Below are 16,619 nucleotides of genomic sequence, written 5' to 3'. Positions count from 1 at the left end.
GGGTGTACCAACATGAACCTTGAAGGAGATGGAGAGCTTTTGCATTGAAGAATGGTCTCTGATCTCTTGCCAGGTGTTCTCCAAATTCCTCAGGCATTATAGGAGAAGAGTCTTACCTTGTTCTTATTTCACCAAATGGATGTTGCAAAAATTTTTAAATAAAATGGGGCCAATAATTGTGGCCAAAAACGTTTATTTTATAATCAAATTTCCCCCCAATTTAAATTATTTTGCATCAATTAAAGGCTAGATTTTTATGTATATTTTGATATTCATGTTGATATTGATTTATTTTCTCAACCTTCTTTGAAAATATTTATCAAGGGGGGCAATAATTCTGACCGTAACTATATATATATATATATATATATATATATATATATATATATATATGTAATAAACAAATCTCCATATTCATCGGGAAGAAGGAGGCGGGAACCGGCGCACAATCAAAAAGCACTTTAATATCCAAAATAAATACAAAACGGCGCACCAGCCCCTCACGGCCGACTGGTGCGCATAAATAAAAAGCACACACATTAAAATAATGTCCCAGGCCTGGTCCTCTCTCGTCCTTCACGGTCGTCGCTCCAGTTTTATATCCTTCCATCTCCTACGTGGGACTCGATACTAGCGGTGGGGCTCAGGTGTAGCTCATCTCCAATCACTACACCTGGCCTCACTCCTCGTTCCCACGCCTCTCGGCCCCGCCCCACTCGCCACATACCTCCATCGCCCCTCGCAGGCCGGGGGGTACTCCCGAGACTGCGCTCTACTCCCCCCCCCCCCCCTTCCCTCCGGGGGAGACCGCTCACGGGGACTTGCGGGAACCTGGGGGTAGGACAGACGAGGCGAGAGAAAAGGAGATGGAAGGAGGAGCGACAGGGACGAGAGAGGGGAGAGAGGAAAAAAAAAAAAAAAAAAAAAAATCCGGTTCCCAGACGCACTGCTGCTCGGCCCTCCACCAGCTGGGTGATCTCCTCCGCGGTGCCCGGCGGTGGCACTGGACGGCCCTCGGCGGACGGCACGACACTCCTCCGCCGCCCGGTGGACGGCGACGGCTCCTCCGATTTTGGGCAGCGGCAGGAGTCCCCCGTTCCCTGCCCCTCCGGATTCCGTCACGGAGGCGGCAGGCTCCGGCCCCCTGGCGAACGGCGCCGACTCCTCCGCTCCCTCACGGACGGCAGCCGCCCCTCCTTGTCGTGGGCGGTCGGCAGCGAGCTCGCCCGTCCCCGGCAACTCGCTCCAGCCCACCGCCTCGAGCGTCCATGGCGGCACATACCTCGCCTGCTCGAGGGCACCGCGGATTCACCACAGCTGCGAGGGATCTTCAGCAGCGCGTCCCTCCTTCTCCCGGGCTTCGGCACCACTGTAACGATAAAGACTTCTTACTCATCAGGAAGAAGGAGGCGGGAACCGGCGCACAATCAAAAAGCACTTTAATATCCAAAATAAATACAAAACGGCGCACCAGCCCCTCACGGCCGACTGGTGCGCATAAATAAAAAGCACACACATTAAAATAATGTCCCAGGCCTGGTCCTCTCTCGTCCTTCACGGTCGTCGCTCCAGTTTTATATCCTTCCATCTCCTACGTGGGACTCGATACTAGCGGTGGGGCTCAGGTGTAGCTCATCTCCAATCACTACACCTGGCCTCACTCCTCGTTCCCACGCCTCTCGGCCCCGCCCCACTCGCCACAATATAATAATATGATTATATACTGACAGCATTGTTGGGCAAAGTTACTTTTTTATGCATTACAGTATTGAGTTACTCTTTATGGTAATGCATTGCATTACTTTTGCGTTACTTTTTTCACCTGGGCTGGGCTTGTTTACTCATGGGTCACAGGAGGACATGCTCCCAATCAGATTACTTAGGCTAAGCATCAGAATTCACAAACCACAGTCCACTGTCTTTTTTTTTTTTTTAACAGAAAATAATGCAACGAGCTCATAATCATGACTTCATTAACAGGAAGATTCCGATAGCATGTGAAGACAGCAGAGAAGTGCTTGCTCAGTACCGTGGAGTGCATTGTTTTGTTAACTTTGTGGTTTATTATTTAGAGTTGTATTGGACACATTAACGCACGTCCCATTCATAATATATTGCTTTATAGATCTATCTCTTTTGTCGCTCAGAAATATTCACACAATCATGCAGCACATATAAGATCTGCGCTCAGAATGTGAGCACACCCTAAATATTCTCCCACATCCTGCACACACGAGTCTCTACACACCCATCAAGTCTTGTCCTGCACCGCACTCTGCTGCGATGTGTCCCACAATCGTGCAGGTCTCTACTCAGAAGATGCCTGTTATAATGTTATGATCGAGGTTCTGGACTCTGAGCGTAACTTGTTTTTCTATAACAAACTATAAAATATTTTCTATTAAAAGGTTAATGTCCTGGCTGTGACAAATAGCTTTTTTTTATATTTAATTTAATCACATTGATGTTATGAGTTACGATTGACAAGAAATATTTTAACTGGAATAAAAAGAATACTGCTGTAAAAAAGCACCTTATTTGTTTCAAGTGTTTGCAAACCAAATGTTATTGCACTTTTGTTCATATTAGCAGTACTTTTAAATGACAAAAGTGTGCAATACACTAATTTTGAATGCATTATTATTAGTTATGCCCAGCACTATTTTATATATATATATATATATATATATATATATATATATATATATATATATATATACACACACACACAAAGTACAACATTTCCTGTAGCTAAGTATCTTGCAAGTCTTTTATGTCTTCCTCTGCCCACCATCTTTCTTTATCTTTTTTTCCCTCTTTCTTCTTTGTCATCCCGATCACTTTAGGCTCTGCCACCAGGAGCCATGCAACAGCTACCAAAGAGACCGACCCTGGAGAAGACTAACGGCGCGGCTGCCGTCTTCAACCCCAGCATGTTCCAGTACCAGCAGGCTTTGGCCAGCATGCAGCTGCAGCAGCCAGCGTTCATTCCCACAGGTGAGCTCACGCAGACGGATGATACCCCCCTCAGCTGCGTTCTAATATCACCATATTCCCGTAATAGTTTGGCTTGCATACATACAGCACTTTAAAGACAAAGTGCCTGGCTAGATGAGGACTTGAGCAATTTTCTGCTTGCCATCTCTCTCCCTGTAGGCCCACTTGTTCTCTTTATTTCATAGTAGTCCACTCTATGCACTTCATGCTAATTAGTCCCATGATGCATACAGTTTTGCGTCTCTTCATGCACCTGCACCTGAGCATTAGCTACTCTTTTTCTGATGCTGCACTGCACTATGCTCACTATTCTCACATAATCAGTAAAAAAGCTACATTGTGTTTTTCCTAAATGACTGTAGCAGCGACCCTTTGGAATTCTAAAGGGGATAGTTACAGTACGTTTGCCACCCAGCAGAGAGTTTTAATGACCAGTGAAATCAAAGTAGGAGCTCTGTGGCTTTTAATTCCAAGTCTATAGAGTGCTGCAGTGATTGACATATTTATGTAGGCCAACCTGTAAGTTAGCATCACCCTGGTTCCCTTGACACAAGCTCAGTAGGATTTTTCAATTGGTTTGGGAATATTGCAAAAAATAAGCTCTGTGACCAACAGTGATATATGATCCTTGTTCATCATGATAACCATGAAGTGTTAATGCAATCACCAGAAATGAAAAGCTAAACATATGCTAAAAATGAACTGCATCAGGATGATGGAACTGTGCTAAAATGCTATGTAGTTTCTGGGTTTTGGCCTACAAAAATATGTCATCCCTGCAGCACTCGATTACTTTTAAGAATAGCTACATGCTAGTGCTTCCTGTAAGATGATAAAACTAACATTTTCTTCTGTGAAAATGAACCAAACAGAAAAATGAATGACTAATTTGTGCTACACAGATTTGTTTCCAATAAAATGCTGGCTAGATTTAAAACCATTCCTCTAATTCCACCTGCCATTGACTAATATTACAGTGTAGTAAATAATGGTTCACAGCTGTGACATAAACCGTTATATTGGCAGTATAAAAAATACCCCACCTGAACATTTTGTTTCAGTAGCAAATACATCAAAACAGGAAAGAAAACTCCCATTTAATGATTCTTTATAGGCAACATGAAATCAAAATAGGCCCTTTGAACTTTTTAAATAAATGTTTTTACTTGATGATGCAGTTATTTTAAAGCAAGAAAATATTTTTTTCTTGTTGTAAAATTGCTTTTTACTGTTGGCATAACAATAGATGTATCATAGCCAAACTTAGAAATTTTTGCACCTTACTTATTCAATCAAATCCTGATGGATGAAATGAATCCCAATACTAGATTTTATCCTGCTGAATTTTCTGTTTAACTACAATATAAGGCACATTTCGAAATGTAAATGTGTTGTGAATGCTGTTGCAAAAATCAAGCCGAACTTGTTAGCATTAGGCTAATCAGATGACAAGACAAGAAAGTGTATCAGTACAACAACAAATTGGCATCCAAGTTAACATCCCCTTCCGGATGAGGACCTTTCCACTAGCAGGTTTCATTTCCTCTTGGTTTCTCCCAGCTCTGTGTCCTTGTCTCCATCTCGCCACCATGTTGCCCATAATGACGGTCATCACTCTCTTTCACTGTGTGTCACTAACTCTAAAGTTGTTTTGTCTTGTTCTCATTCTGCTTTCACTCCCCCTTCTCCACATCTCTTCCACTCCTCCATCCTCCTCGGCCTCTCTTCTCCTGGGCTCTTTGTGCATGGTGTTGCAGGCTCCGTATTCTGCATGGCTCCATCTGGAGGCATTGGTAGGTCACTTCCCAGTCTTTCTGGTTCAGCCGTCACCTTACAGCAACATCTCAGATATGTGACAGACAGGAAGGTGATCCAAAATATTAACTCCCAGCAGGCCCAGCCGTGTATCATGGGGTGTTTCTTTAGCTTGGGACACTTTTGTTTTGTTTAGATTTTGAATTTTGTAGTTTGTTGTTGTTTTTTTACCATCCTTCTATTTTTTTTTTTTTTCAAGGTTAGTTTTGTTTTAATGTTTGTTTTTAATTAAGCTTTGGTTTGGTTAGGTGTAGTTTTGTTTTTTCTTTGTTTTTTCATGTTTTGCTTTTTCTTTGGATTGGTTTATTGTCTGGTTTTGTTTGATTTGGTTTGGATTGGATTTTTTTGGTGCAATTTAGTGTTTTGTTTAGTTTTTTGTTAAAACTTACCATCCTTTCATTTTTATTCATGTTTTGTTTAGATTTTTGCTTTTAGTTTTGGTTTGTTTTTTTTTTTTGTTTTTTTTTGGTTTATTGTTTGGTGTTTTGTTTTGTTTGATCTGGTTTAGGTTGGTTTTTCTTTGGTGTTTTTTTTTTTGTTGTTGTTGTTAAAACGTACCATCCTTTATGTACCATGTTTTTTTCGATTTTTGCTTTTAGTTGTGGTTTGGTTAGGTTTTGTTTGGTTTGGTTTATTTATTTATTTATTTTTTTTTAATGTTTTGTTTTGTTTTGGTGCAATTTGGTGTTATGTTTAGTTTTTTGTTAAAACTTACCATCCTTTCATTTTTATTCATGTTTTGTTTAGATTTTTGCTTTTAGTTTTGGTTTGGTTAGGTTTTGTTTGGTTTGGTTTCTTTGGGGGGGGGGGGTTGGTTTATTGTTTGGTGTTTTGTTTTGTTTGATTTGGTTTAGCTTGGTTTTTCTTTGGTGTTTTTTTGTTTTTGTTAAAACGTACCATCCTTTACTTTTTATTCGTGTTTTGTTTTGATTTTTGGTTTGGTTTGGTTAGGTTTAGTATGTTTTTTCTTTGGCTTGGTTTTTCTTTGTTTTTGTTTGGTTTTGTTAAAATGTACCATCCCTATATCTTGCTATTTTTCACATGTCTATTATGTATAGATTACATTGTTTTACTCTTGTCCCAGCCAGGCATTCAATTCAAAATATAACATTTCATCATAAAATGAGAAAAAAATATATATATATTACATTTCAAGTATGATTAATCTAAACAAAGAAATAATATTATAAACCTTTATAAATAAATTACCTTGAACCATTTCCATTTCAATTCTAAATAATTGTGGAAATAACTATGAATCATTAACACATTATGACTGCATTGTTTACAGCTACTTATTAAATAAATACAAGTAAAAAATAATAAATAATAAGTATATAATGAAATAAAGGTAAATGACGAGGACAGCTTAACATGTGCACCCTACACAGTCATTTTCCTCAATAGGTCTCAAACTAGAGGCCCAAACCTGTCCTGTCCGTCACTGCGTTTACACCCAACCTGTCTGCTTTCACCGCTTCTTATCATTTGCTCATTATTTTGGCTTGTCGTATGCATTTGTGCATGCATGTGTGCGTGTGATTTTATGTGCAGCTGACAGCACAGTGTGGGCACAAACAAGCAAGGCCAAAAGCCTTCAGAGAGACTCATTAAGACTGGTTCCTTTTCTTTGTGCCCTTTCCTTCTCATCCTCTCCTTTCCCTCACCCCCTAAAATCTATTATAGGCTTTTTCAAACCCCCAGGCCCTATGACAGATGGCCGCTGGGAGAGGCGGGACTGGACCAGCTGCAGGGTCCCCCAAAGCCGTTACCTGTTAGGGCCTGGACATACTGGTGAGGGTAGAGTCTAGGTCCCCTCCCCTCACAAACACACACACACTCACCATTTACCTGTTTAGAAAGGTAGAAATCAACCCTCAGGTTTCTGCTCACTTTCAGTGTTAATATTCCCAATCTAATTTTATCAGAAATGCAGTTGCACACACATTTCCATGCCCATAGACGAATAGGGATCTTTTTTATTTTTTATCTAGAATAGTTAAATTAACAGTCATTTAGCTGGGTAACAATCAGATCAAACACTAGATCTGTGCTGAACCAGTGTGTCATTGTGTGCCTGTACGCATGTCTGTATTTTTTATTTTATGACATTATTTGACATCTGTGATGCTGTCTACATATCATGCTGTGCTAATTTGTAGTTTTCCCTATAATATGACCTTTATCTCTTTATCTTTAGCTTACAGGTGTTCTAGAATTATATGTCATTCATTATCAGGTTAACTCAAAACCAAAGAAGTAAAGTGTCATATTATTTTAAGGCAATATTTGAATGGGAATGAACTGCATCGTTGCATTCCCCTTCTTTTCCCCAATCTGTATATTTATCCATTCTCCGGCCCCCATCAAAATATGACAGTCAGACGTTCCTGTCTGTTTCAAATGTGTGTGATTTTGATGATGGCCATGTTTTTATTTTACCCATTAGAGGTTGCCTTATAGTTTTATCTAAATTTAATGGCGATCAGATAAAACTCTCTAAGCTAAAACGTAATGAAACCAAATGTTTTTACGTTTAAGTTCTGTTTGCATGTTTGTTCTTAAGTGAATACATCATCTTTGCAGTACATGAAGACGTTGTTGCCATGATATTATGTCATGGTACTCATAACATTCCTCCTCCCCTCCACCTTTCCCCTTCCCCTGTTTTTTGTCTGACTCGCCTGAAAAAAGTTCCCATGATGCACGGTGCCACCACTTCCACTGTTTCGTCGGCTACGACCCCAGTCACCAATGTTCCTTTTGCTGAATCAGCCACCTCCAACCAGGTTTGCCCCTTCATTTTGGCCTCTCCTTTTTACAGCTGTAAGGCATCCGACTCTGGTCCATAGACAACAATAATTTTAATTTATTTTATTTTTTATAAATAAAAAACTTTAACAAAACACTTGAAAATTTAAATGCAATGTCTGAAGGTGCGATCCGAGTTCAGAGAATGTTAATGAAATTGTTCTCTGATTCCAAATGGCAGAAATGACGGGCTTGAGTCATTGAGTTCTCTATGGACCAGTGAGGAGTCTCTTTACCTCTTTAGCACAATGTCCCAGTTTCGCCATGTGTCTGTGTGTGTGTGTTCACATCTCTGTCGGTCTGTTTCAGTGTCTTCACTGTATTAGAGAGAAAACAGCTACATTTAAAGCAATAGTTCGCCCAAAAAAGACATTTCTGTCATTAATAACTCACCCTCTTGTCGTTCCATACCTGTATGCTGTTATTTTTTTCATGGAACACAACATTAGACATTAATAATGAATCATTAGCCAACTCTTTCCATACCACAACAGGTTATAGTGACCACATTAATGGGAAAAAATAAATAAAAAGGCACTTACAATTTTATTCCAATTCATCTGAAGTTAAATGATAGTTTATATGAAGAGATAATCAGTTCTTTTCAATTAACTGTTTGATTAGATTCCAAAACGACTTTATTATTATTTTGAATGTATTTAATTTTGTAATGGTTATTAATGAATTATTGATTAATGAATTGGTGCAATTAGTTCAGTTCAAGTGGATTTAATAGATTATTATTTTGGTGTTAGTGGGTTAATTTTGAAGATTAACAAATGTAGTCACTATGACCTGTTGATGTATGAAATAAACGGTATAATGATACTTCAAAACATTGCTTTTTGTGCTCTACAGGAGAAGGAAAATTTGAAACAACATGAGGGCGAGTAAATGATGACAGATGTATTTTTTTTAACAAATTATTCCCTTAAGTGCTAAAGCTCAAAAGTTCATTGTCTTTTCTCCTCCTTTCACCGTGATTTAAGAATTTTGAACTGGAGAAAGTTGTTTTTGTGGCTCACATTAGAGTGAGATGGTATATGTGTCCTCTGCATTTTTCTGTGAATGTTTTTAGATGACAGTCCTCTGGATTTTTGTTTGTCCTTTCTTCTTCATTGTTTGAATTCAGAATACATAATGTGAGGAAACAGAGTTCACCTTTTAGTCTGTTCGGTTAATGAGTTAATCATACGGTTAAACAGGCAAGCAACAAGCTTGACCAAGCCAAACTTTTTGCAGAAAGGACATCTTTTGCTTGCCTCTTCATTTCTTGAAGAGCTACATTGTGGATTGTTTACTGGGTTCCTACACAGAATATAATTGATTTTAGTCATTTCCACATATGGATATTTATGAAAAAAAAAGAAAAGAAAATGGACTATTGAAAAAGTTTGTGTTTCCAGACTATTGCCCAATTCTGTTTTTCATGGAAGTGTTAAAGTGTGTCAAACACAATGCTATATTTTTAGCTCAGCAGAATTATGAATATCTATATTCACCGATGCCCATGTGCTTGCCGTATTTGTGAGCATCAAAGGTTTCTGTTTACAATGTGTTTTTGAAGCGTTGAGCATTGTAGCAAAATGCTTAAGTATTTATTTCAGTTTTTATGATTCTAAGTACACACTGCAAATAGTTCCAGTAGTTTTTGCTCTGGTACAAAGAACCAGGAAATCTTACTGATATTGGTACCGACTTGGTGACATTAGTTTTTGTGATGGCATCAAATTGGGAATTCAATATTGAGAATTGAACTTTTAATCGTTTCACTCTAAATAATTTATTTTACACTATGAATTGTGGTCCAAAAAAATCCACAGAGAAGTCTGGAATTTGAAATTGTGGAGGAACCCTGTGTTAAAGGCAGGGTAGGTAAAAAAATATTTAAAACTTTTTTTCCAAATTTGTTTAAACTTTATTTATATATCAATACATAATTAAAATGTAAGTACTCTGAAAAAGAAAGTATAAAAATTAAGTATCTGTAGACCTCTCACGACTGTTTTAAAGACAGCTCATTATTTCCATTCACTCCACCCCCTCCCTTCCCTACCTACCCTGCCTTTAAGCATTATGTAAGCTGCGAAATGTTCAGTGTGGTTTTCATCTCTAGTTTAGCATCTAATGGTAATTCTGGAGTACAGGTATAGACTAATAATGTTGCACAGACCTGAGATGTCAGCTCTCATTTCCTGCTTCGCTTGCATTTTGCTGAAATACATCTTGCAAAATTACAATGGAATTGCAGGTCTGTGCCTACAGTCTCAAGATAACTAATGCAATATTGCACGTTATTTATTCATTCCCTTGTAATTCTTTTTCTCATTTTTGAAATGAAATGCTGGTTTGATGTTCCAGTAGATAAGATAAGAATTGATTATATTCTCTTTGCATATTGCTTGTTTGACCGTAAGAGGTTCACCTCCTTATCTCTGGCTTGTTTGTACCTGTCTTCCAGTAGACGCCGCCGAGGTACTGAGCGCCGACTCCATGGACCTCCAGTGCGTTCCCATGGAGGCCCATTTCTGTCCCGTTCCTAAACTCCTGGTGGCTGCACCAATGACGCTGAATCCAGTAAGCCTCTCCCACAATCCCACAACCTAATCAGGCCCATCTCTCATGCAACATGTGCCCCAACAACAGAAAAATGAATGCAACAAAACGTGTGCCTAATCAGTACGTCCTTAACGGGCAATACATTCATCCTCATATCAGAGATTCCCACTTCATTTGACGTCAACAGAGGTTTGTTGATCTTGAAACAGGCAATACTTAAGCTTGGACCTACAACTGTTTAAGGAAGCATGCCATCTCGATTCAAGGAGACGTAAGGAGCGTGCGGATGCTGAATCAGGAGACGGAGCGCTCTCGTAACTCACAGCCATACGAAAACATGCAAACCAATTAGCTGAGAAGAATGACTTCTCTGGAGATGAACATTAGATTTCAGAACCGACTTATCTAATGTATGGTAAGAGGTGGAGTCGTTGCAGATCATCAGCAGACAGAATGTGTAAACCCAGAGTGTGTGAGAGTGGCTCCTAATGCTAATGATATTTTACATAGTTGTGGTGGTGGTGGTAATTTCTTTCACATTTAATTATGATTAATGAACGTGGCACGTTTTATTTCATGTTTACATTTCAAAATGTCAAAAAAAAAGGTTATTTGAAAATGATTGATGCTTTTGTAAGATAATCTGATACTGATACACGATACTGATTTAGGTTTTTTGTTAAGAGGTTTTCAAAATGTTGATGTTCGTGCCTTTGAGTTACAAGTTTGTGGACATCTTTTTCCCCCCAGTTCTTCTGACTCACATTTTATCATCGACTCAGAAAGTATACCTGTGTAGCCTTTCAGAATTAATGTGTCGTTCATCCGTCGTCTTAGGGATGTGTGTTGTTGTGAGGTTTTCTTGAAAGAGTGTTATTTATTTAATGACTGTCCAACTGGCTAAAACTGGTCTACTGAGATAAGTGTTACTATTCATGCCTGAAGTATCTCACCTCGCATTTCAAGCTCCACATCGAGATGGTCAAACAGAAGATTGGTTCCCATACACATACCTCCATTTTAAAAATAGAACTGCCTTAAGCAGACTAAATATGAGCACTTCATGTTGCACAGTGTGATGCACACTGAAAGGTAAGGTCTGATTGCAGGCCTTCTGGGTGTAAAAGGAAATTTTACCTGGACTTTATTTTTGTTCCAGCTGGTCTTCATTAATTAATGTTTCTTGCATATATATTACTCCGCTATAGCTTGACGTCCTGGATATTCAAATTCAGTAAAAATTGTCATGTTTATTTGCTTTTTAGATTATTAGCATATAACATTTCTTTTATTACTGGGTGAATTTCATGAAAACAGTCACACACAAAAAAAACTACATATAAAAATACATATATTTATATTTATATTACATCCCAAAAGCAGAAGAAAAAAAATTTGCTAAAACAAATTTTTATGACAATTAAGCACTCCTATTGTCATTGCCAAAATGCAAAAAAAAATTACTTTTATGGCTAATACACAATAAGTAACTACATTTAAATGTGTCATGGTTGTATTTTTTGTAAACAATTATATATTAAAAAAAAAAATTATATAGTAAAAAAAAATCACTATGTGCTCATGAAAATAATAAAAAAAAACATGCAATTGCTCCAGTGCAAAAACATGCAGTGCATTACAGAAATGTGGTTTAATTGTCATAAACTTTTAAAAAAGAGGCTTCATATTCTTTATGCAAAGTCAAATTTTCATTATTTTGATTTTGGTGTTAAATGTGATATTTTCTTAAGATTCACCCTATTACCATGTCTATCTCTTATAAACAAACCCTTTCTGATGGCTGGACGGTCTCTGCCAAAATCCAAGCTCTGCCCCACCTGCTGTGTGACAGTCTGTTCGTCTCCACTTTTTGTTGAGCCATGTTTGGTGCATCCCCAGTTTTTAGTGTACGTCAGTTGCCAAAATGATTTTTTAAACTGCTTGCTTAGCGGTTTACACACTCATTAATAACAGATTGGCACACGTACGTTAAATCCTGAACATCAAAATCACAAGGAGATCTGCAAAATCCTTTCTTGAAGTCACAAACTGGTACCTGATTTGAATATCCAGTGTCTCTCCTATTAGTTTGCTGTATTCAGCAGCATATGCGACCCCCTGCGCAGACATGTCAAGTGCCCTGCCTTTGTGCCAATGACTCTCAGACAGGTCACCCTGTGCCAATCACTGGAGATCTCAGACTGCACAATCAGGCCTTGACATGCCAAGGTCATGAGCCAGATGGATTTAAATTGCAATATTGCAAATGTGCCCACCCAAGCAACAAATCTAAATCTATGTGTCCATTCAAGCAAGCTATAATCTTGTGCTTTGTTTTGAAACATCTCCGTTATTGCTACCGTTCATTAAGCGATTGCTACAGTTGGGAAAATCACAGTAGGGTGGTTTTCAGCAGCTGTTTTTATTACTGCATCAGTGGATGCCGTGTGCACCCACTAATAGAGTTCCAGTCTCAGCCAACCAAGAGCTCGATTAGATTATTGCCGTAATACATTATTGATAGTTTATCCATGGAGAAACATGAAAACTGCGTCAGACAGATGACACACAGAGGTCTGCAATCCATTAGGGTCCTGCTGGAGTTTCTTTGCCCATTTTGACTTTGAGATCGAGGCTGATTGAATTCTAACTATTTAAGTTGTTCTTGTGTTTGTCGTGTTCATGTGCAGAGTGTGAACAGGTTTAAATCACTGACTGTGTCCTTACTTTCAAAAGTCGGCAGACTCTAAAATGCAAGGGCGTAGATGACCGTGTGACATCTGGATATTATCTGTTTGGACTGTGAGCTGGAAGCTGCGGCTCTCGTGTAGACATGTTACAAATAAAAAAACAAAAAAAAAGATTATTTTCTGACTGGAAACTTAGAAAAGGCCCTCGTCAGCCAAAGCTTCATTTACAAGACATTTATCCGCCCATCACGGGCCTTTACATGAATATATGAATGTGACATTTAAGACAGAGAGAATGTCACGAGAGGTTTTGGATGACTGTCTCACCATTTCTCTCGAACGAAACTACAACCTTTCTCAACATATCAAGGAAGTGAAAGCCTCCCAATGCCATCCACTGTTGATGTACAAACAAACAAAAACAACAACAAAAAAAAGCGTTTTTCATCACTTGTCTCAAAGACCCTTCTCTAAACCGTTGTCTCCTTTGGGACAGCCATGTTGTTTCAACAGCATAACCCCAAGAGAGCCATAAAGCTGATTTCATGTGATAGCCTGACCTAAAAACATCATTGCAACTTTTTTTTTGCTGATCAGCACACACTATCTAGGCCAAATGCAAGTGAAGCGATAAACAATGGTGGTCTAAACCAAGCAAGATGGTACTATACTGTGCTATGACTGAAACAGTATCTGTATTGTAAACATCTCTGTATAATGGTCATGTGTTTTAAGGTTGTTTAAAGAAATACTGGGGCAAATATGTGCGGATTGCTTTAGGAACGAACTCTACTGTTTATTGATGTGTTGGATTGTGTTTTGTAATCAAGTTCCATTGCCCAGCCAAGGTTTAGAAGCTCCTCTCTCTCTCTCTCTCTCTCTCTCTCTCTCTCTCTCTCTCTTTCTCTCTTTCTCTCATATAAAGAATTATGCCTTCTCCAACTGCAATCCAGCTGGAATCAACGAAATACTTGATAAAGAAAAAACAATGTGCCTCATCGGGGGCTTTAGCATTTTAAGAACTCACTTTTTAAAAAGTGTGCATACCTGCATAAAGTAGTTAGCTAGAATAATCTATGTGTATGTATTACGAACGCATCATCATCGTCATTCTAGTTTTTATCGAAACACATTATTGTATTCGTAACGGTAGCTGTTTTAACTTTATACTCACCACTTCAGTCACGTTACGGTGTGTTGTTTTGACACAGCTGTCAATAGTAGTTTGAGTTTGATCATTAGCGCTACTTGGTTAATTATCTTACATCGTAAACTCTGTTATTGCATGAAATGAGAATAATCTGAATAATCTACATCATAGTTTGTGCAGTTAGTGGTTTAAGATTAAAAAAATACCTAATCTGTATATCTATATATCAATATACACATTTGTATGTATTACAATGATAGATTCATTGTTACCTATGATAGTACGTTCTTGTTGCTATGGCAACAAAACTACAACATGGCTACCTTTGTATATCTTAATTGTGAATTTTTTCACACTTCAAGTGAAATAATGTACAACGTTAACTTATTCAGAAAGGGAATGTGTTCTTAAGTTGTCTTGGAAAAAGAGATGATTGACTATTTTGTAAAATTATATATATATATAAACGTATATACAGATTTGTGAGATACTTTAAGTCCAAAGGCCCTTCGGAGACATCATATGTTATTTCTGTTTTAATGATTATTATTTTTCTATTGGGGTTGCTGATCACTTTTAGATAAAAAAACAGATCTTTATGTAAACAGCATCTTAGCTTTTGAACTAATCTGATGGATCCATTTGGGAGAAAGAGACTTTTTAGTCTCATATTTGGTCCGAGAAGGTTTGGCGATGCATTCACAATGGTGCATTCCAAAAAAAAAAAAATTTTTTATAAATAATGCAGCCCGGTGATGTCAGTAACAGGATGGTATCAGCCATAAGTGAGCCCCTGATTTATGTCTCTGTCCCCCTCTGGCCCACCCAGACTGCACCCCAGCTGTGCTGGGACCTGGTGACTCGCGTCACCCCATCGGTGTACGAATGTGTGTTATTCACCTTGTTTGCACTTATGTACATAACTGATTCAAAATATTCAGAATTTATTTTGAATATACATAGATGAATAAATATATATATATATGTGTGTGTAGAAGAGCAGATTCAAATCAAATGTCTGTATTGTTCGGAATACAGGTAAACAGTTATCCTTTTTAAGGGTCGTCAAACAGATAGATGCTGTTTTGCTGGGTTGTTGAGGAATTGTTGTTTGTTCTGTTTGCCAATGCCCACGTTCTCATTGTTAAGCATGTTATTGAATTTTGCAGAGAACATGATGTCAAAAAAGGCTTTGTAGTTTTGCATAGCTTACAAAAGCGCTGCGGCCTGAGCTCTGCATCCGCTTGCGTCTGATCCTGTGGTGTGGTTGTGTCCAGAAACCAAAGAACGGTCAGCTTGTTTCTCTTTTACCTCTCCGTCGTGTGAGCTTCAGGCTCACTGTTTTGTTTTCTGTGTAGTCCTATGGGATGCTATGAAAAAGGGGGGTTTAATAACACTCTGCCCCCTACAGGAAGACCAGGATGGTAGCATAAAGAGCACCTCAGGATCAGACTGCTGCTGGAAAGCTTTGCTGCAGGTTATACAAAATAACCTATTTCAGTTTTCATTTTGGTTTGGTTGTTGACGGACATTTTCCATTCTTGTGCACTCACCAAGACCAACAAATAACCTGAAAATCTCACAGGATATCCTCAATCAAAATTGCTCCAAAAATCCGACGTGAAATCGCCAGACAGAACACTCTGTTGAAGAAAACTTGTACATTCTGTGCTCTACAGTTGCTTTGGAAGCCAATGATTTTGTTGCCATGGCACTTGCCCTATTAGTGAGGGAGAGACTGAGTCTTTTGTAGGTTCTTGCATATAGACGCACCTTTGGACCAATCGATTATGGTCCTCAGCTTTTTGACTGTAAAGCTGAGGTAGCACTTAGGACTTAGCATAGACTAAGGGGTCCCAGCTTGCATCCAGAAGTTGAATGCGAACATGCGGGATGCTCCTTTTACCACTGTGCTTGACAGAGAAAATCGACAAACACTCTTCTGCTGTCCATTATCCTGTGCCTAAACATTCGGTGTGATGTGAAGGGACTGGTCTGTAAAGAAAGCCATTGAGGTTAGACTTCCACCTAACTGTGCCCTACATTCAGTCATGTCCTCATCATTTCTATGACTGGAACCCTAACGTCAATGGTTCGTGTTTTAACGTGTAGAAGTCACTGAGACTGGAGCATCACATTAATGTTGTACAAAGCTGTATAGTTTTGAATGAAATCACTCATTGATGCAGAGGTTATGTCCCTTTAAAGGCATCGGCTGACATTCGGTGGCCAACGCTGATGCCTGTGTAAATGCTATTGTGTGTGTGGAACCGTTCAAAGAATGTCTACATTGTTTCAAAGCCATATGTAATAGATTCCTCTCTCTCCCACTGTAGGACAAGATAAATCTGAATGCTTTTACTCTTTATATGAAATGCTTCTCTTTCTATTTAGCTTATTGTGCTTGTATGTGCTTCAAGAACTGTGCTTCTTGTCAATCCCTTTGCGATATATAAATGTATGGAATATATACATAAGACTTCTGTTCTTTTTGTTTGACATTTTAATAAAGCACTCAAAGGCAGTTTTGGACTGTTTGGTGTGTGTTTTTCTCGGTAGTATTCACAGACTGCTCTAGAGATGTCAACAAAACAAAT

The 16,619-nt window shown here is 38.6% G+C and overlaps 1 protein-coding gene across 6 annotated transcripts in view; it reads left to right on the top strand.

Moving 5' to 3' along the window:
• Positions 1–16,546, top strand: part of mbnl3 (muscleblind-like splicing regulator 3) — a 45,937-nt gene extending 29,391 nt beyond the window's left edge. The window contains exons 6-10 of one of the 6 annotated variants that reach the window (XM_026225581.1): positions 2,847–2,997; positions 4,755–4,790; positions 6,499–6,606; positions 7,507–7,601; positions 10,088–16,546. In XM_026225581.1, the coding sequence (XP_026081366.1) occupies positions 2,847–2,997; positions 4,755–4,790; positions 6,499–6,606; positions 7,507–7,601; positions 10,088–10,105 (408 nt within the window). In that variant the 3' untranslated portion in view covers positions 10,106–16,546. Of the gene's footprint in view, positions 1–2,846; positions 2,998–4,754; positions 4,791–6,498; positions 6,607–7,506; positions 7,602–10,084 lie in introns of all 6 variants that reach the window. The other 5 variants (XM_026225583.1, XM_026225582.1, XM_026225586.1 and 2 more) reach the window with 5 other exon arrangements.
• The last annotated feature ends 73 nt before the right edge of the window (positions 16,547–16,619 follow it).

The sequence above is a fragment of the Carassius auratus genome, chromosome 39 (assembly GCF_003368295.1).
Source record: "Carassius auratus strain Wakin chromosome 39, ASM336829v1, whole genome shotgun sequence".
NCBI classification, from domain to species: Eukaryota; Metazoa; Chordata; class Actinopteri; order Cypriniformes; family Cyprinidae; genus Carassius; species Carassius auratus.
Note: the sequence above shows the minus strand (reverse complement) of the source record. Positions and strands in the feature narration are given on the sequence as shown.